Source organism: Glossina fuscipes, unplaced genomic scaffold (assembly GCF_014805625.2).
Source record: "Glossina fuscipes isolate IAEA_lab_2018 unplaced genomic scaffold, Yale_Gfus_2 1, whole genome shotgun sequence".
Taxonomy (NCBI): domain Eukaryota; kingdom Metazoa; phylum Arthropoda; class Insecta; order Diptera; family Glossinidae; genus Glossina; species Glossina fuscipes.
Genome location: NW_023998415.1, coordinates 15,800,497 through 15,820,542, shown reverse-complemented (window position 1 = coordinate 15,820,542; position 20,046 = coordinate 15,800,497). Strand labels below are relative to the sequence as shown.

Below are 20,046 nucleotides of genomic sequence, written 5' to 3'. Positions count from 1 at the left end.
CCGCTCTTTTGGTGTTAAACCTCCCTGGATTTTGAAAGACTGCCCTTTTGACATCTCACTGTCTATGCACAAGAAAGAAGATACTCCAAATTACGTCTTCAGGAATCTAATAGCTGAGAGAACCCAAGTATTGGACAATACTGGTTGGAATCTTTTGTACACAGACGGCTCAAAATCTCCTGGTCTGCCTCCTGCTTGCGCGGTGGTAGATGCTACAGGACGGGTTCTTCTCAACCACATATTTCACGAAAGCACCTCAACTTTCATAACCGAAGCCAGAGCTATCCTTCACGCTGCCAACCTTGCCCATAAAAACAAACTCAAAACCGTCATTGTTACTGACAGTTTGTCTGTATTACAAGCTACCCGGAACCCTTCGACTTCGAGATGGAGCACCACCAACAAATTGAGGAATATAATTACTACACCCGACGGAAAAATTAAAATGTTATGGGTACCAAGTCACATCGGTTTACTGGGAAATGAGCAGGCTGATCGAGCGGCTGCTTCTGCTCCTCTAATTATGGATGATGTCATGGAAAAGTTGGATCTTCAAAGATACATTGGAAGAAAAGTTAAAGATAAAATTGCAGAAGAAAATTTACAATACCATCATCAACACTACTCTTGCATTAACCCTCAATTAACTCCCCCTCTATATCCAACAAATGTTGAGAAAACCAAGATCCAAATATTTTCGAGAATTCGCCTTGGTCATGCAATTGCAACTCACCAATGGATCCTGAAGAAGTCTTCTCCCCCAATCTGCTGTTGTGGACAAACTCTCACTATAAAGCACATTCACTGCGACTGCCTTAACTTTTCCTTGGCTAGAAGTATTGCATTTGGAACGATTAACCCTTTGAACATTCTACAATCAGCTTCAGAACAGAATATCAATTCAATATTTTACTTTATTAATACTACTAAACTTATTATCTAATATCCATTTATTTAAATTAGAGCCGATAGCCTGTGTTGCTAGTGCTCAATGTTTTTTTTTTAGTCTAAGAATTCAATTCATTAGTCTAAAATTAAAATAATAATAATAATAATAATAATACATCGTGTTAACTCGTCGTCAAGAGTTGAAATAGACTTAATTTATGATATGCGATTTAAGCGGGTCAGCTTCATCATTATTTATATTATATACTACTATTAATATATTAATAATTTGTTCATGTGAAAGATTTGAAATTTTTGACTGAGACTCGACACTGCAGATTTTCCTTTCCCAGTCTTCCTAATAACGAGTTAAAATCGAACATTGTCCAAACAGAAAAGTTCGAAACATTGATCATTAATCTAACATTTATATACATTCTAACACATCCTATTCATCTAACATTTATATTGCAACCTGAGCTGAGAGAACCTATTTTCGAAATCAAAAAAAAAAAAAAAAAAAATGGACTGGTTTGGTCGTTAGTTATAAATTTCAATAAACATAGCGATAAAAATTTTCACTTATAATTCTACATATGATTCCACAGTACCTGTACAAACGACGAAACTCGACCACCGTGATTGTCCAAAACCTCTGATCAGTTTTCTCAAGTGGTCTTTAAGTCCATAAATGTTATAAAGGTTAAATCAAATTTCTTCTTAATTAATGTAAATTAAATTTTATAAAAATTTAATTTCAATTCACGTTTAGAAATGCGTATAAACGAAATGAGAAATTTCCTGCAGCCAAGATCGTTAAAAGTCAACTATGTGATCTGACTTAATTCCATCTGAATTGATATGTCTATGAAATCTGCTTTTTAGTTTTTAAACTTTTTCTTGGTGGTAAGTTCAAAATGTGGTTAATAAAATCCATTTCGTTAGATTTTTAATGTGTGGAGTTTTTTCTACCCACCACTTTAAGATGGCGGTGTACTCATTTGCCGAATTGTTGATATTTAGTGTTTAAAGATCATCTTACGTCGATAGGGAGGGAAGGTCCGCGATTGAAACGAGCTATGACATACTCTTAAAATGTAAAACTGTACTAAGCAGCTTGGTGTACCTCTTCCATTGCAAAATTGTTATAATTGAGGTAAACTACTTGATAACAGTCTAACAACTACTTTCGGACTTAATCTATAAATTTGATGTGACAAATTTCAGGAGTGTACACGAATGAACTGCCTTTAGAAAACTCTTATAATAACTTATGTATGGATGCGATAGTTTAATGTATCTTTATTTAAGCTCATATTATTCGCGCTGTGCTGAGCATAAATATTATTGAGAACTATTTTTATTCATAATATATTCTACAAGCGATTACCAATTTCACCTTCATGAACGCATTCTTTCTAAACTATAGAAAAACTTGCCAAATTCACGTACGAAACAAAAAAATTTGTAGAGAAAACAGATGTTGGTAAAAAACAACTATTTTTGTAAAGTCTTTCGTGTGTGATTGCCGTATAACTGGAACCATGCGTGTTTGTGTTGTAAAGCTAATATCGTGTGAGTTTGTGTGTAAACTGTACTTTTTGTTTACATTTGGCATGCACGTGCTATTATTTATACTAAAGTAAATTGTACGCTCAGAAATTGAATTTCATATTTTCAGCATTTTTCTCTTAATTTTGCGTGTGTGTGCTGCAAATCTGGCACCGTGTGTATCTTATTGCTGCGAGATGAGTACCGTGTATTTTGTTGCTGTAGTAGTAGTACCGTGCGTGTTTGTTGTTGCATTTTGCACGCATGTTTATTTGTTTACATTCTTTAGAATTGTTGCTACTTCGTTCGTTTATCATAATTTTTATATATAATATAACCGTTAATATTATTATTATTACTAACCTTTAAAAACTTTACTATCGAAAAAATAATAAATCCGCTTTCTTTAATAATCTCAATTATTTCGGTATCAACACCAAAATAAGTAAATCAATATGCTTTCGGTGACCCTACGTACAACAGAAAAAATTGCAAGTAGTAGGTTATCAATATTTTCATCTTGTATTTCCTTGAAACTTTTCTGCCCCTAAATGCTTTTCAATTTCAACATTTTCCGTTTCACACCGAACTAATGTTATATCAATTGTTGCATTATTCCACGGCAATTCTCTGGTAGAGCGGAGGAATTGGCTCCAAGCTTTATATTTTTTAGACTTTTATTAGAATTTTCTTTGTTGATATTTCATTCGGCAAAGTTGCGATTGAGATTGTTGCTTATATTGATAAAGCAGACGTATTGAAGTTTCAACTTTTGTATAGAAGTCGTAAGACATTTGTAGTTCAAGGATGTTCGGTGTTTGCATAATCGTCAATTGCTGTTCAATCTATCTGAATGCGTATAAGCAAAAATGACGCATAAATCAGATTTTGAATATATATATATAATACAACAATTCCGAAAAACTTAAGATCAAATAATTTAGAATTTCTCCGGAAAAGTATTCACAGCGAATAAAACAACATTTTAAATCAGCAGATGCAAAAATAAAACCCTGTGTAATTTATAAAAGAAGAAGAAGAAGAAAAAATGTCCTGTTCCGAGTAACTTTTCTCCTGTCTAATTTAATAAGACTATTTTTTTTATTTCTTAATTGGCAGCCTTGACTGATATTAGTGTTGAAACCGACAATTGAATCTATCTTAAATAAAGGTGGTATTAGAAATTTTTATTAAAAAGATTAACACGCAAAAAAGAGGACACGGAAGTAATTCTTCTGTTAAATGTTTTTGTTTACTATAGACTTATTTTTTGTTCTAGTTTTCATTTCCGATGCATCACTAACCATTTGTTTCCGTCAAGCAATGGTTAAAATCGGATCTTTTTGAGCTTTTGCGTTGTTACCATTTAACTGTCATAAAATTTGTGTTTTCAGTTGCTTTTCATCATTTCTGTTACCGAATTTTCTAAGATGAGGCAGTGATAACAAAATACGCCAATATCAATTTTACGCTAAAACAGAGTTGTTATATACGAAAACCGCAAAATGAAATGTAAAACGGCATTGTAAACTATACAAAATAGGGCAAATTTGAGGTCAATTATTAATATACTAATTTCACATAATAACTATTACCCATATTCTAATGATATAGCAATCTTTCGCGCTGCAATCTATTGAATTGATTAATAAATAAATTTGTAAAGAAAAAAGTACAGTTCCTTTCATAGGCCTGCCTTTGATTATTTTGCAAAAAGTTGTATAAAAGTATTGCAATTATTTTTTCTTCCGTTTTCTATGCACTTTCCTTTTTATAACTATTTTAGATTATTGCAAATTCTGCCTTTATACTGTTGGAGATGAAAAAGTTCAAGTCAATTGCTCAGTGACTTGCTTAAGAATAAATCACGTTTTCCCAGAAAACCACAAAAGGATAATAAAACCACTTTTACCGACGCTTAGCAGAAATTTGTGGTTAGTATGCTTAGAATAAGAGGGATAAAAATCCTAAACATTTCAATCATTCCCACCATTCGGAAGAAAACGGCGTTGCTACAATTCTTGCAACACTGGGTAGATATAGTAAAATTTTGTTTTGTACGTATATTATGCGAACTTTATTTATTTTATATTTATATTTATTTATGTGGGCAGATCAAGATCTACTAAAGTGATTCACCAACGCTAGTCCAATTTTTGGTAGGGGAAAGCATTCATTATAATATAAAAGCTTTTTGCACCAGAATTTCAAGCTCAAAATGAATTCGCAAAGGTAAACGAAAAATTTTACAAATATGGTCGAAATTATTTCTAACTTTTCATAAGAAAAAAAGTATTAGCTTTGACGGTATTTTGTATCTCGTATATGAAAAAAAAGTCGAGAAAAGTATAACTTTATGTAAAGAAGAAAGAAAAGACTTTTTTATTTTCGTTCTCATTCTCATCTTAGGCTAAAACTTCATTGCGGAAATGTCTTGCTATCAACATTCTTCATCTTCTTATGTGTGCATTTATGTGTCAGATTGAATGTGATATAAACTCTTTGCGTTAATTAGTTCTACAAGATCAATTAGTGATTTTCGTTTTTTTGATGTTGAGGAGTATCGGTAAATACAAATTAATGTTTGCAATATGTTTGTGCAATATTTTGTTTCAGTTGTAGAGTTTGCGATTCTTTCATGTATAACATAAAATATTTGTTTGGTTTTCTAAGTAGTGTATGTAGCTTTAAAAACTAAAAGATCATGTTGATTCGCTTTCTTCCTTGCTTTTTCTTTTTTTTTAATTTTTGTTTGCAGTTACTCCTCATAGATTGAACCATCCATGAGACGAAATACAAATTTGGACTCAAACATTATTTTGTGCAGCGCACACTTTGCGTTGGGAATAATATCAGTATGGGCTCTAAAATATGTTAACATTAAGGCTTCAAATTCCTACGTTAATTTTACAATAACATTTGTGTACAGCTTGTTTGGAGTCTTATGTCACACTCATCCATATGCAGGGAAAACGCTACACACCGCCAGTGCATTTTTAAACCTATTAGTTAAATTGATTGGACTTGTGCTTTATACTTTCGATGTAGCTATTTTAACAAAACGTTACAATTCGTTTTTGCTTCTGATTAGTTGTGCTCTGACATCATTAATTATCATTATAAATTATTTTAAGTGCGAATCTATAAAGCTACACTTAAACAATTTTTTTATGGTATGGAATATATCGATCATAACGAGTATTGCCTTCAGGCAAACTGAACCATATTGGCTTATCGGTATGGTTGCTTTGTTAATTCTTAATCATTTCATTCTAAATGCTATTCTCAAATCTATTCATACGACATCTTTGCATTCACATGAAGTTAGTGTCATTGGACTATGTTTTTTTACGATATTCGCTTTAAACTCTGTTAATGAGATATGTTCAAGTTGATGATGTAAATAATATTTAAAAATGCGTTAAAATAGATTTGTATTTTTATTTAAAATACGCAGTTGTAAATATGTAGTAAATAGTTTCTAAGTTTGCTATTATTTATAAACAACGGTTTTACAAATCATTACCATTGACAGGTATCTGCAATCTAGACAAATTGTAGTAGAATGCCATGCCATTATAGAGAATTTCATTTAAACTAGATTATCACAAGATTCTTCGATAATTAGTCGCAGGTGACAGTGTAAGAGTGATACGTTTGTACAAATTCACGGCTTCTTCACTATGTATGATTTCCATTGTCTTTCCATTTAAGATGTTAACGAATGCGATTACGTTCTTGTGATGCATTTTATTTATTAGGTAATCGTGATATCAGTGCCTGACTGCAACATCATAATAGTCAGTTATTAATCACACTTTAGCGATTGTGTTTATAATTGTAACTCTGTGATCTTTTAGCTTAAAAATGTGGTTATCCTATGTATATATAAAAAAGCGATAAACCTGAGATTGTTATAAACAGAAGCAGAACTTGGCTTGCAAGAGCTTAAAAGCCTCTAATGTTAGTAGCGGGAAGATAATTATAATTAAGAGATTTATTTTAAAGAAATTATCTTATTACGCATAGCTTTCTTAAACGCCAGACTGGCCATTTTACTTACCGATTATCAATTGACGTTGTACCTGCAACCGAAACATGCTTTGAGAAGTTTTTTGAGAATGTTGTTGACCATAAAAAAACTTGCACAGAGCAGGATGAGGCATCGCCTTCATTATCAGTCAGTGTTCGAATTATAAGACTGTATTAAATAACCTTAAACTTTAATTGCTTAAAGTTGAATTCAAGTAAATCTCAAGCTTTTAAGTACGATTCTCATCCCTTGCCACGCGTTAAAATGTTAAATGAAGAAATAGAGTTCGTTAAAGTGGTTTCTAAGCTCGGTTTAAAACTCGATTCGCGAAAAAACTGTGGCTTCCTTAATCATATATTCCTACTTTTACCCATTGGATTCCGACTAAATGTCTAGCCGTATCACTTACATCGCATGGTGCGCATATATATGTAAGTCGTGATATTTTGTCTAACTAAACTTTTCCTTTCAGAACCGGAACAAATGAGTGAGTGAAAATAATTTTTGCTGCTTTTTTCGTAATGTCCATGCATAAAGATAGACGAAGGTGTAGATATAAACCAAAAAGGAAAAGTATACTAAACTCTTTATGATTTCACTTTTTCCAATTAGTTGGTCACTTAAGGCAGGGTAGAACGAAATGGCACAATTTAAAAGTTGCCGAAATTGATTGAATGAGCTATCACAAATCACATTCTAAGATTATTCTACTTAACTATAATCTCACTCATTAGCTTAGTATGCAAGTCTGGTAGGTTCTAGATCAACTGAAGACACAGTATGAAATCATAAATTGCGCGTGGCAATACCTGGTATGTGGCACGTATTTACTTGTGAAGGGCAACTTATGGAACACTGACGTACTTTGATTCAGGGGCGAATACTATCGAAAATGCTTAATTCGGTGGGTTTTTACAACCAATCGACGCCCCATTAGAAAAGGCCTTAAAGGGCAGAACTCACAATTATTAATATGGCTCGTAAAAAATAGATGAAAAGAAGTATTTAGGCAAATCGATTTCATGGTAATTTTACACGTGATTCTATGCACGATAGATGTAAAGATAGTTTATTATTTTACTAAGAAAATCTTTTTATAGTTCATTATTACTTATATCAGTTAATTACTTGTCTAAATGTGCTTAAGTTATTACCTTATTGTAATTTTTTAATTGTATTAAAAATCCTTCGTTTGGCTGTATGCATGGCCGCTTGGTTTTCACATATTTATAGGCCGTTTGGAAGTCCATTCCACGATAATGCATTAAATAAGCAATTACAACACTAGGTGATCGGCTTATACCAGCATTACAATGAATTAATATTTTGCCTCCATTTAGACGGCATTCTTCAATAAAATCAAAACTTTTAGAGAAGACAGCATCAACTAATAATGTTTCTGGTAAATCTAGGCAAGGTACAAACAACTTGGCTATGTTCTTGATTAAATCCAAAGAAGATACTTCAATGCCTATACTAAGTACGTTAGTTATATTATGATTAAGTAAAGTTTCCTTATTTACTGAATCCTGAGAGCCCAAATAAAGAAAATTCTCCAAAATACAGTTTGGTATTAAATCCGGCTTTGTATCCACAACAAAACCAAATGAAAGTCCGCTTAATTTTACTAATTCTTCACTGCGAGAGGTTTTACGAAAACGTTCTCCCGTGTTGGTGGTTATGATAGTATGCGTCGGTTTTAGACTTCGACGCTTTAATTGTAATTGTTGCAGGAGACTCATGTTGATGTTTCAGGGTCGTTAGCAAGAAATTCCATATCTTTGACGTTATAGTGAACACGACTTAAATATAAACCAAATGCTGGTGATAATAAAACTCGATGATCCCAATTATTCTTGGAAGGTATGGTCACCATTTCGTAAAGAGATTTTTCATTAATGCGGTTGGTAGCCACTGCCACCAAACAGCCGACCATGCGTCGTACTTGTTTATACAGAAATGATTTCGCTTTAATTTCGATATCCCAGTAATTGTAAAGACTTTCTGCTAATTCAGCATTACTACCAACAGCTACAGTTTTTCCAGGTTTTATATTAATTTCATCGATATCACGCACAGTGAACATGGGATGTGAAGCGCGGGCATTTTTGTCCCGAACGGTACTCATAAATGTGCGAAAATCGTGACGGCCAACTAATAAGCGTGAGGCTTCTATAAAACGTTGCACATCAAAGTTGGGATCCCTGCAAACTGTACTTTTAAGAAAAATTGGTATGCAAATGATTTTTTCACTCACTGTATAAAAAAGCAACGATCTAACTCCTCAACGGGTAAATAAACTTCAAAATTCTTATTTCTTGAACCATTTGGAGTTACAAGATTTGATTTCGCTACTGCGATGCGGTATAAATACGTACGTCCTAAAGCATTATAACGACAATGGAAGGTTTCCGGTACAATGCGTGTATTTAGAATCCGTATAGGCAAACTCTGTTTGTTTAGAGTGCGATTTAACACACCTGTTATCGCTTGAACATCATAAGGCGTATTATCGCAACGTTGAAGATCTACATGTATTGCGGTATGCAAAGCGTGAACACCAGAGTCAGTACTGTAATATTTGTTTGCATCACAAAAAGCCTCGTCAATCAATATCTAGGATAATTTACCGTACCGACTTGAAAGTATAGTGTTTATTTCATTTACCGGGCGGAATACTCGCAACGCCAACTCTAGACATCCTTGTACTGTTGTGGTATCTATACTCAATTTACCCGATTTAATTATGTTTCTTTGCATACCCCTTTTAAAAAAATAAAGCTTTGTTTATTATTGTTTATTGTTATTTTGTATGTACGAATAAAAGTACCGAAATCTTGTTCCCATATAGGATAATTCAATTAAATAACGATACATGATTTTGAAGTAACACGTTATAAAAGACGATGTAAACAGCTGTTTTAACGGCACCTCTACAATACGTATTAACATAATATAAATAAATAACGTGTGATTCCTATTTTTATATTAAAAAGTCCCAAAGAGACGTCGTTTCACCACACTATTTCTTAAGAAAAAAATTAAAAAATTGACGTAATGTTAACAAGAACACATGGCTTAAGATGTAAAAATAAAGAAAACAACAAGAATATATATACAACTAGAGCCGATAGCTTGTGTTGCTAGTGCTCAATGTCTCTTTTTTTAGTCTAAGAATTCAACTCATTAGTCTAAAATTAAAATAATAATAATAATAATAATATATACAACTAAAATTGAAGCAAAAGTAAATAAAATTTTCTACAAAATTTACCCTTTTCTGACACCCACACTTCTACCTAAAGGAAAATTTACAACATGGGAATTTAAAGTTCTTCACCGTCTTATGAGTAATCACACTTACGACAAGATTTATTTTAAAATGATCAAAGTCTCCTCCTCTGACATCTGTGAAGAATGCAATATTACTGAGTCTGCCGAGCATCTTATTTTTGAGTGCAGGACGTTTGACATCCTTAGATAGTCTTTCAGTATATTTAACTTGTATAACAATTTATATGAAATTTTTCGTGCTGGTAACTTTAGGCATTTGAAGTAACTGCCTGCCTTTATCAAATCAGCTGATTTTTCGTTCTAATTTTGCATTTATAATTTCTATTACTTTCGCATTTCATTCACACTCGAGTTGAAGGTTTTGGACATATAAGCCACAAATCTATTGGCTTAGTCCATCTCTGTTCAACATACCAAAAAAAAAAAAAAAAAAAAGACTTGAAGGTTTGCAACCAACGGGGTGGATTCACATCAGCTAGGTCTCAATTTGATCAAATTGAAAAGGTGTGTCAACGAGTTGATTCCGAGCAGCAGTTGCACGACGATAATATGGCGAGTCTAAGCCGCACCTCTGTCACGTTGGCGAAACCAGAGAATGCTAAGCTAAATACTGGTTCACCCAACGAGAAACATGAGGAAAATGTAACAAATGATGATACTATTATACATATCAAAAAGAAGGAAATGATATCTTTTAGCAAGTACGAAACGAGAATAGGATCTTTGGAACCTGAGATACTAGCGCATTCAAATGTACCTATAAAGAGTTTGAAAACAATGAATGAAGCCCGATTTTTGCCTCAGATACATGATGAGTTGCTGCACGCGGGTATAAACAAAATATTTCGCGTACAAGTATATGCTTGGCCGCACTTGTTGAGAAATAATTCGTTGTTTGTCGTCAACCCGAGTAAATCGGGTAAGACCTGGTCATATTTACCTGCTTTGTGCAATGATACTTATTATGATGTAAACGACTTGGATCTCACTTATGGACCGGTCGCAATCGTTTTAGTTGCATCCGCGAAATATGGGCAGATAATTGCTGATCATTGCCGACGCTTATTATATGGCCTGACAAATGAAGATTCCGTGGTAGTTGCCTCTTTCGGCCAACGTAATTTTATAGAAACTAAAATTAAATTATTGAACAGCTGCGGTATATTGATAGCAACGCCTGCAAGCTTATTACGCTTACTTAATGATAACCAAAGTGATTTGATTCATCCGGAACGGTTAAAGCGCATTGTTATCGACGACATGGACTTGATATTATCGCGAGCCCTGGATGATTTCGAACCAGCTCTTAAAGCTTTATTAACAATATGCAAAAAGACGGAAGCAATGACATTAGCAACTCAGGTGGTGGTAACCTCTCGTAGCTGGAACGACTGGTTTATAAAGCTTTTACGTCTCTCAAATCAGCCGTTATTACTGATGGGTGATTTTTTAGAAGCTGCTGTTTACGGTAAAGCCAAGCTTTCAATCATATTGCGTGCTAAGTTGGAGAAAAACAAAGCCATACGGTCTTTCCTTAAAAACCACAATGACACTCTTCACGCATGCATACGTACCGTGATCATATGTAACGAAAACGATGAGGTCGAAGGGGTGATGCAATATTTAGGAAAATATGGTTATAATGGAATTTGTTATCATAATCATTCCACTGAACAAGAGCGTATCCTAATTAATGAATGGAAATATAAGGTAAGAAATTTATAAGCGAAATAAAATGTGAAATAATTAAAAATTAATTTTCTGTAGATATCGAATCAGATTCTCGTTTGTACTGATGCTGGGTTACTTGAACTTCAAATTCGAAATGCGCAATATTTAATACATTATTCCATGCCACCGTCATGGACTCGATTCACTAAACGTTTCTCAGTTTTACGCGAAAGTTACGACAATCGATTAGTTAACAACTTTGAAAACATATTGGATAATGTTCATCATTCCAAAAAAGTTCGCTCTCTAATACTCTTGGATGAGGACAATAACCAACAACTGCCTCGTTTAGTCCATTTTATGCGTATGCATGACCAAAATGTACACGCGAATATACTAGCGGTGGTAAAAAGTCTATTGAAAGAACGCGCTGAAGCACGTGTACGTGAAGGTGTCGAGCTATGTTCGGATATTTTAGAATTTCGTGAATGCGATGAGCCGCGTTGTGATAAGCGCCACGAAATAACTAGTTTGGACGTTGTTACTGAAAAAGAAGGCATACCCATGAACGGTGAATTGCGCATTCATATACTTCAGGTACAATTAGAATATCTTTTTATGTTAGTTTGTACGTCAAAAAAATGTCACCTTGCCCACATGATGGTCGAGTATACAAGATTATAAAATTGATCATTACTTTTGCTAATTTGCCCTTTATATATTTGTATAAAATAGGTATTTTCACCCACACACTATGCTGCCCGTTTAGTAGAACATAAAAGTCCATGTAGCAAGGAATGGTCTGAAGTGAGATGTTCACGAAAAGTTGCACCATTTGCCGTTCGGCTTAATTTATATTACCACGATCCAAATAATGCAGTGCAACACTGGCCACCTAAAGTCGGTGATATTTGTGTTTATAGATATTGGAATGCCTATAGAAGGGCTCGCATACTAGACATACCTACATTGCCCAAAAATGCAAATTTGATTTCGGACTCTCTACAACTTACACTCAAGCTCATTGATGATGGCGTAGTCATAAAGTCAGCGCGAAGTAGTGAGACTCTCTTTTGTCCGGTTGAGTTTAAAGATTTCCCCTATCAGGCGATCGATATACGTCTAATGAATATGATACCTTACGATAATGAACGTACGTGGGATCCAATAGATACCGAACAAGTGCGAAAGTGGATTATGGATGACATTAAAGCGAAACATGTAACGCATATTAATGTGAATTTTGCTTTAGCTTCCACAATATGGACAAACAATTTAGTTGTCATGGAGAAACTGGAGACGATCGGCACTTATGTGCAAATCGTAAACTTAAAATTGGCCTTGCTTGCAAACCAATTCGCTTTACAATATAAAGGTGATAGGAAGAGCTTATGTGATATAGCAAGTGAAGAAGGTTTGTTGCAATTACGATCACAAGCGCTTGGGAATGAATATAATTCGGATATGAGTGAAATTTCAATGAATTTTAATGAATTGCCATTTTCTGAAAACAATGAGGACAACGTCTGTGTGGCACCAGATAGAGGCGTAAGTGTAATAAATACTAATATACAGGCTGGTGATGATGATACCACCCAATATATAAAGGAGCAGCCAGAACATATTGTTGACGCGCTGGAGGCGGGGCGCGAAGAGAATTGGCAGACATTTCCGAGCGATAATAATAAATCAAGACATGAAGTAAGATAATAGTTTAATCATATTTATTGACTTCTCTAATTTAATTACCATTCTATTCAAATATGTAGCCGGAACCTGTTAACAAGGTCTTATCTGTTGAAGACAAACTAAGCCAATTTAATGAATTTTGGAGCGAGTTACCTCTAAATGAATTAGTAAAAGTAGAAATCGGTGATGAAAGTGAAAATGGAAATTGGGGAAATGTATTTGTACAGTTAATCAGTCGGACCGCTATGCGAAAGTTTGATGAATTAATGGCATTAATAAACACGCACATCGAAAATATAAAAGCTAACTGCAGCGATAATCATGAAAAGGTCTACGATTTTCAGCATCTACATAGTTGCATAATTAAATACGAACATTTATATTTACGAGCTAAGGTATATGGTATATACGGCAATGAGATAAGTGAACGTCTTTACAGATTTTTCCTATGCGATTATGCCTGCTTTGTTGATGTTAAATCAGAAGATTTATATAAGGATTGCTTTTATGAGACAAGTGGAACAATTGTAAATTTTACTCCATATCAGGCAATACATTGTAACTTGGCTGGCATAAAATCGGATTGTTTTACAAAACGCATTTACGTAACCAAAAGTTATTTATATGCGGCCGCGGTACAGGAGAATTCAAGAAAAGCCAATAAAGCCTTGACATACCGTAATTTGCCAATCAATTCTTATGCGGTCTTGTTGTATGAATGCAGCGAAGAGAACGATTTCAAGCAGGCCTCCTTATTTAATAAAATGTTGCTGGACGGTGGCGCAGCTATCGCTGACCCAGAAACCAAACAATTTTTAACAATGGAAATTGATTTTGAGGAGAAAGGGAAAAGTTCGCAACATGAAGACATAGAAGATGTCGTTGATAAACTCCTTACGTTTACTGAATTAATTGAATGGATAGCGAATGCTGATGGATTAGATATAGTAAGTGTCGGGGAATTGCTAAACCAAGAAAAAGGAATGTCTGACGAGCCTGCTGAAGTATCTAAAGAAGTCGTTAAGATAACTGAAGAAACCAGATCAGTGAATGAGTTTAATACACTTCCAGAAAAAGCTAAACACGAAGACAGGGAAGAATTGTTTTTATCATCGCAAGATAATCCCTGCTTGCCATCTTTGAGCGCGTTGCATAAACGTCCCCAAACTACTTGGCATCAGACGAACTACACAATTATCCTCTCCATATACGCTCCTGATATCAAGGATTATTATTTGCAAGTAACTTCGAAACAATTACATTTTACTGCCGACATTCATGGCGAAGAACATGTGTTAATTTTACATTTTATGGGTATTATTCAACCCAGATTAGTCTCTCATGAATTACGTGGTCTCAATGTTGTAGTACTCCTGGTTAAAGGTATTTGCATGAACTGGCCAAGACTCTTGAAAGATTCAACGAAGCCTAATTGGTTGACGTATAATTATAACGCCATCGATATTGGTGAGATTGACAGAGTAGAAACGACGCCTTCAAGCTCCGCTATTCCTATTGCCTCGGATGATGTAACCGATTCGGATAATGATAGCGAAGAAGATTTATTCGAAACGTACAATTCCATTAAAAACTGCGTAAATGATAACGACCCTTTTTCTTAATTTTTTTCTTAACGTTCTAAAATAAATATATGTGATTACTATTAAACTCTTTATTATTTACACCTTTTTTAATTCATTTTTTTTAATTGAAGGTTTGGTAGCTTTTAAGTAACAGACTGGAATGGCTTATTGACATTGCGAAAATTCGCTTTATTGTACTCAAGAGCGTATGAGCGTTTTCTTGATAATCCTACGTAAAATGTCATATTTTAGCTCGAAAACAAAATAGCTATCGAGCATCATTTTCAAAGGGGAAAAATAAAGGAAATACTTTGTTATAAAAGCACATTTTTGATCAAATCGAATGATATGGAAAGATTCCTTAATATCAGAAATTCCCAAATATTTGCAAAAATATTTTGCTAACAAATACTTAGTTTCGATGCTTTATATCGCATCTATTGATGCCATAAAAGATGAGAAGAGATAAGAGAATATGGAATTAACAAAAACATTTCGGAGAACGACACAAAATGAAAATGTAAGATTACTAGAAACTCTATGAAAAATTATTCTAGAAATGTGGTATTTAGGGCCTGTTTGAGCAGCATATTAATAGACAAATTTATGCAAAACAGCAATGAACGAGAAGCTCAACGCGATACGAAAGCAATCGAATACCATCAATCCAAAATGCAATCGTATCATTGCTGGTCTTGGCCTCTGAACTTAGGTGGGTCAAATTTTAGCAATATTAATATTATTTTTATTCTTCACCTATATTCACCATAGACTAGATGAGGCAGTTTGTGGTAGAATTTAAAAATTAGATCATTGTGGTTCATATTTGGTGCAGCGAACTTTTATTTTAAATTACTATCACATGGACAATTTTTATCTTAAAATATAAAAAACTGTACAATTTTTGTCGAATAAAAACCTATTTTTCTTGATAGTCCCTATGTATATATATATATATATAGAGGAGGGTATAAAAGTTAAACCTATGGGATCTAAATATGTTACAGTTTATTGTCATGCCGAATTACCATTATGAACCAACTTTCACCATGAAATATTTCAAACTTGCTGTATGATACTTATGCAAGCGGATTGAAAAAATGGATTCATTCGGTCCAAATTTTTTCCACCTTTTTAATATGCCGAAATGCTATTATTCGTAGAAATTTTGAGAATTGTCTTTTGAAAATAAGTCGCGATAGTGCTCCGCCTCAATAAGTTCTCAAAAGTGTTCGTTTCGCTAGCAAAGCAAATCAGAGTACCATATTTAATCAAACTATGCTATTATTGCGCTTTCTAGATTGAACTAAAGAATACATGGCCATACCTCTGAAAGCAGACAGACTTAAAAAAATTAAAAAAATGCTTCCGAATCGATTGATATCATAAAAGGCAGATCTATCTTAAGCTCTTTTTGATGTTACATATACCCGTCAAGACTTAGTACGTTCCGTACCAAAAGTAGTGTAGGGTGCAAATATTACAAAATAACCTTCGACAATAATAATACATATATTAATTTTTTTTCGAATTATAAAGCACACTCAAATCTGTTTTTATGAGATTGTCCGTTCCCCATTCGCCGCATAAAAAAATACTTTTGGATTGTGCTGCGAAAACTACTTTTTGTAGCTAATTAAAAAAAGTTGTCTTTTATGCGGCGAATAGGGATCGTACAATCGTACAAAAAAGAGCGCGCAACAACACGTTTTAGTGTAGTATTAACTATATAAATGCAACATGGATTACATACTGGGATCAATATTTCATTACATTTCTGTTCGATATTTACATATCGATAATTTTGTAACTACCGAGAACTAGATTGCTGACAGTGCCACCATCTCATTTTAAATAGCGACTAATTTTATGATTATTGAAAATGTTAATCATTTTGAACGTATTTCCTATATTTATATTATATATGAACTTTTAACTTGATTTATTTGGCACTGCATACATTCTATAAATATTTTTGTCTATACGTCATTAGCATAGTAAACATACTTTCATTGTTGCAATAAAATTTTGCAATCATTTCAAAATTGATATTCATATATGTTAATGTTACATCTCTGACTTAATGGGATAAAACGACATAGCTACGAGAAAATTTTTCTAAACTGTCACTTTGACAAGAAAATTTTCAGTTTTTTTTTGTTTGTTATCATTGAACAAATATCTTATTGACCGGTTCCGTAATAAGGTGCTTGTCGCGAAAGTAAAATATATAAAAAAAGGAAAAAAACAGCGAGGAAAAAATTAACAAAATTCTAAATAAATTAAAATTTCAACAACTTGAAAAATTAATCGCCAATAATTAATAAAAAATGACCACCGACGCTAATGAAAATACTAATAAAGAAGTAGCTGAATGGGTGCGCTTTGGGATGCGTTTGGCAGTAAGCGCTGCACTGCACCCGTTAGAATATTCTAAGGTCCTGATACAATTAGGTTATGAACCGACGGCACCGGTGCCCGGAAAATCAATGTTTGGTACACCTATCATGGTGTTACCTAATATATTTCAATACAGTAAGCATTTACTTTATATGAAAAAAAAAAAAAAAAAAAAAAAAAATTGAAATTAAACTTTACACATTGCCCGTCACGTTTAGCTGCAAATATACGTAAAACTGATGGCTTTTATGGATGCTATCGTGGCCTTACTCCGAAATTGGTGGGATGTGTTTTTAGTATGGTGCTTAGTGAAAAGATAGCTGATCGCTTAGGCTTAGCACCTATGGAAGACAAAAAGGATGATGAGCCCTTAAGCAGCGAGGCATTGTGAGTATTTACTCCTACCTTGATTTCTTATCTTTTACACTGTTCTTATGATATTGCATGTATTTCTTTTTTCACATATTCTGAGCTTCGTTTAGATATCTACAATTCAAAGTAAATTTAAAACGTGATGTAGTCCTTAGTGTATCCGGCATTGTTGTTTCCCACCCTTTTCACGTCATTACGATTCGTATGATGGCACAGTTCATTGGACGTGAAACCTTTTACCACTCTATTCTCGGTTCTATCGTCGAAATTTATAAAAACGAAGGCATTATGGGTTTCTTCGCCGGCTTAATGCCAAAGTTGGTTTGTGATGTTGCCTGCGTAGTGTTGACTAGTACGACAGTATATTTATTGAATAAATATGTTATAAAGGATAAAATTGCTCGCCAATATAGCGCCGGAGTTACACAGGTTAAAAAATAATTTTAAAATTGCTCGCGGAACATAGTAATTTTAATGGCTTTATTTTGTTTTTGATTTATTTTTTTAATAGTTTGCTTTTTCAAGTATTTTGTATCCTTTCGTGGTGGTTACCACTTGCATGACGGTGCAGGGATCACGTTTGGTGGCTGGCCAGCCTCCGTTCATGCCGGCATACAAAAACTGGATGGATTGCTTCGGTGATCTATCGGCCAGAGGAGAATTGAAGCGAGGCGCTTCCATGTTTTGCAGGTCAGACTAAATTTCAAAGTTCAGGTCAAACTTCTTTTTTACAATTTTTCTGTTCATTCTCTTTTGTTTTCTTTTAAAATATATTTAGACCTGCTGCTGGTCTTGGCAAACCTTTGACACGCAACACTCTCTATGTTCCGCTGCCAGCATTGGCAAAATACAATTAAATTCTTTTGTTAATTATGGGAAGTCTTCTTAAAAAGAAAAGATTTTTGAATGCATTTTCTACCACTACCTGTCTCTTTTATGTCTCAGTTAACTATGCCCGTTGATTTTTTTTTTTTTTTGTTATTAAAAAAGCAAAGAAAGAAAAAACAAATTCATCTTGGACTGAACTTCTTATATTGTATTGTAAAGCAAAATTTTGTGAAAAGGACATGTCAAAGTCTTTGCCTACGGGGTTGCTTATGCAATCACAATTTTCTTAAAATTTTCCGTTTAAACTGTTTTTATACGATACTGATTGTCCTTTATTAAAATTAAAAAACAAAAAAAAAAAAAAAAAAAAAAATATAATAAAAATTTACATTTAAAACATTTTAAACAATTGAGGATATAATTTATTTAAGATAAACATGGGGCCAGGAAAAATTGAAAAGAATGTACGCCACAATGCGATTGAATATTCTCTTTAAACAATATATCTCTAATTTGGTACAGCGTAGCCATGAACGCCTGGCAATGTCGTTGCCTTCCGCACTCACACGAAAACTCTCAATACGCTCAATATTGAAAAAAAAAGAAAAAAAAAAAAAATTCCAAAGCCTACAAATAGAATACAAAGGAAAACGCTCATGTATGAGAAAACACAATTTTCCGGTAAATAGTATTTAGTAGATTCTGGGCAGAACGAGTATTCACATCAAGTGTGTGCGTTTATAAACTTTAAAATAATGAAAATTTAGATAACTTTATATAAAATTAATCAATAAATTTATATGTTAGCGTGTGTGAGTCAAAAGTGCTGAAATGTTTTATTAGAAAAACTTGCAAGAAAATTTCTAATCACAACTAATTAGTGTTTATCTCACGTCACATTGAAAATACTATGAGAAGCCGTAAATGCAAGCAAGAATTGTTATAAATCTTTTCCTCTTTTTTTTTATTTTTTATTTTTTTTTTTGCACATACATAAATATGGCGAAGAATTCTTTTATAATATCATCCTGGGATGGTATATTAATTGGATACATGGATTCGATTCTTAGGCGATTTATCAACCAACAAGGCATGCAATTGTTGTTAGAATTTTGAAAAGTGTAAAAAATTTAATGTAAAAAATTGAAAATTTTCTTAGATATGTTTTGAATTAGATTACAGTGGTCAATTCTGAAATTGTTTTTGACAATTAGGATAAACTGCTGACATTACTTTCACGACCAGATTTAATACAAGTTTCTCTTCACCTTAATCTTAATGTACAGTAAGTAGGTTTAAAAGGCAACAAAATGTCTCCCAGCTTCGAAAGAGTTAAGATTTAATAATGAAAACATTTTTTTGATTGGTTTTGATTTAAAAATTAAAAATATTATTATTTTAATTATTTAAAATTACTTTGAAGTTTTTAAAAAATAACTTTTACTTCCATCATACACAGTGGATATATGTTAGATTGGCTACATATTTCTAGGGAACATATAAAAGTATGTATGTAGTCGTACCCAATTTAGATATAATTGTTTCATTTCATATTTGTATACGAAAAGTTCCCGATTATCAGACCAGAATTTAATCGAAAGAGCAAACAACAAATCTGAACTTAATTTTTTTTTCCTTATCACTCTCATCAAAATTAGATTTAGAACGCGTGCACAATTATCAATAATAGCTAGATTTAAATGAGATGAGGTATATGCATGTTGTTTATAGATTACA

The 20,046-nt window shown here is 33.3% G+C and overlaps 4 protein-coding genes and 1 long non-coding RNA gene across 6 annotated transcripts; 3 read left to right on the top strand and 2 right to left on the bottom strand.

Moving 5' to 3' along the window:
* Positions 1 to 4,335: 4,335 nt before the first annotated feature.
* Positions 4,336 to 6,196, top strand: LOC119632300. Its single transcript, XR_005246767.1, has 4 exons — positions 4,336 to 4,373; positions 4,554 to 4,671; positions 4,849 to 5,005; positions 5,198 to 6,196. It is a non-coding gene; the product is annotated as an uncharacterized LOC119632300 (long non-coding RNA).
* Positions 6,197 to 6,276: 80 nt separating this feature from the next.
* On the bottom strand, positions 6,277 to 8,223 carry LOC119632299 (dual specificity protein phosphatase 19). Its single transcript, XM_038025137.1, has one exon. The coding sequence runs from the start codon at positions 8,212 to 8,214 to the stop codon at positions 7,615 to 7,617; it is 600 nt and encodes a 199-aa protein (XP_037881065.1). The 5' UTR covers positions 8,215 to 8,223; the 3' UTR covers positions 6,277 to 7,614.
* LOC119632298 (tRNA pseudouridine synthase-like 1) lies at positions 8,189 to 9,563 on the bottom strand. Its single transcript, XM_038025136.1, has 4 exons — positions 9,303 to 9,563; positions 9,108 to 9,236; positions 8,730 to 9,044; positions 8,189 to 8,676 (listed from the first exon to the last, which is right to left on the bottom strand). Exons 1-4 carry the CDS (start codon positions 9,422 to 9,424, stop codon positions 8,211 to 8,213), a joined length of 1,032 nt encoding a protein of 343 aa, XP_037881064.1. The 5' UTR covers positions 9,425 to 9,563; the 3' UTR covers positions 8,189 to 8,210.
* A 627-nt stretch (positions 9,564 to 10,190) lies between these two features.
* On the top strand, positions 10,191 to 14,762 carry LOC119631807. Its single transcript, XM_038024323.1, has 4 exons — positions 10,191 to 11,476; positions 11,534 to 12,034; positions 12,173 to 13,138; positions 13,207 to 14,762. The coding sequence occupies exons 1-4, from the start codon at positions 10,316 to 10,318 to the stop codon at positions 14,746 to 14,748; spliced, it is 4,170 nt and encodes a 1,389-aa protein (XP_037880251.1). The 5' UTR covers positions 10,191 to 10,315; the 3' UTR covers positions 14,749 to 14,762.
* A 2,100-nt stretch (positions 14,763 to 16,862) lies between these two features.
* On the top strand, positions 16,863 to 18,682 carry LOC119631710 (mitochondrial carrier homolog 2). 2 transcript variants are annotated; one of them, XM_038024155.1, is made up of 5 exons: positions 16,863 to 17,244; positions 17,328 to 17,496; positions 17,580 to 17,910; positions 17,993 to 18,171; positions 18,260 to 18,682. In XM_038024155.1, exons 1-5 carry the CDS (start codon positions 17,040 to 17,042, stop codon positions 18,336 to 18,338), a joined length of 963 nt encoding a protein of 320 aa, XP_037880083.1. In that variant the 5' UTR covers positions 16,863 to 17,039; the 3' UTR covers positions 18,339 to 18,682. The 2 variants fall into 2 exon arrangements, with proteins under 2 accessions (XP_037880083.1, XP_037880084.1); XM_038024156.1 differs by having other exon boundaries at positions 17,592 to 17,910; positions 18,260 to 18,351.
* Positions 18,683 to 20,046: the final 1,364 nt, after the last annotated feature.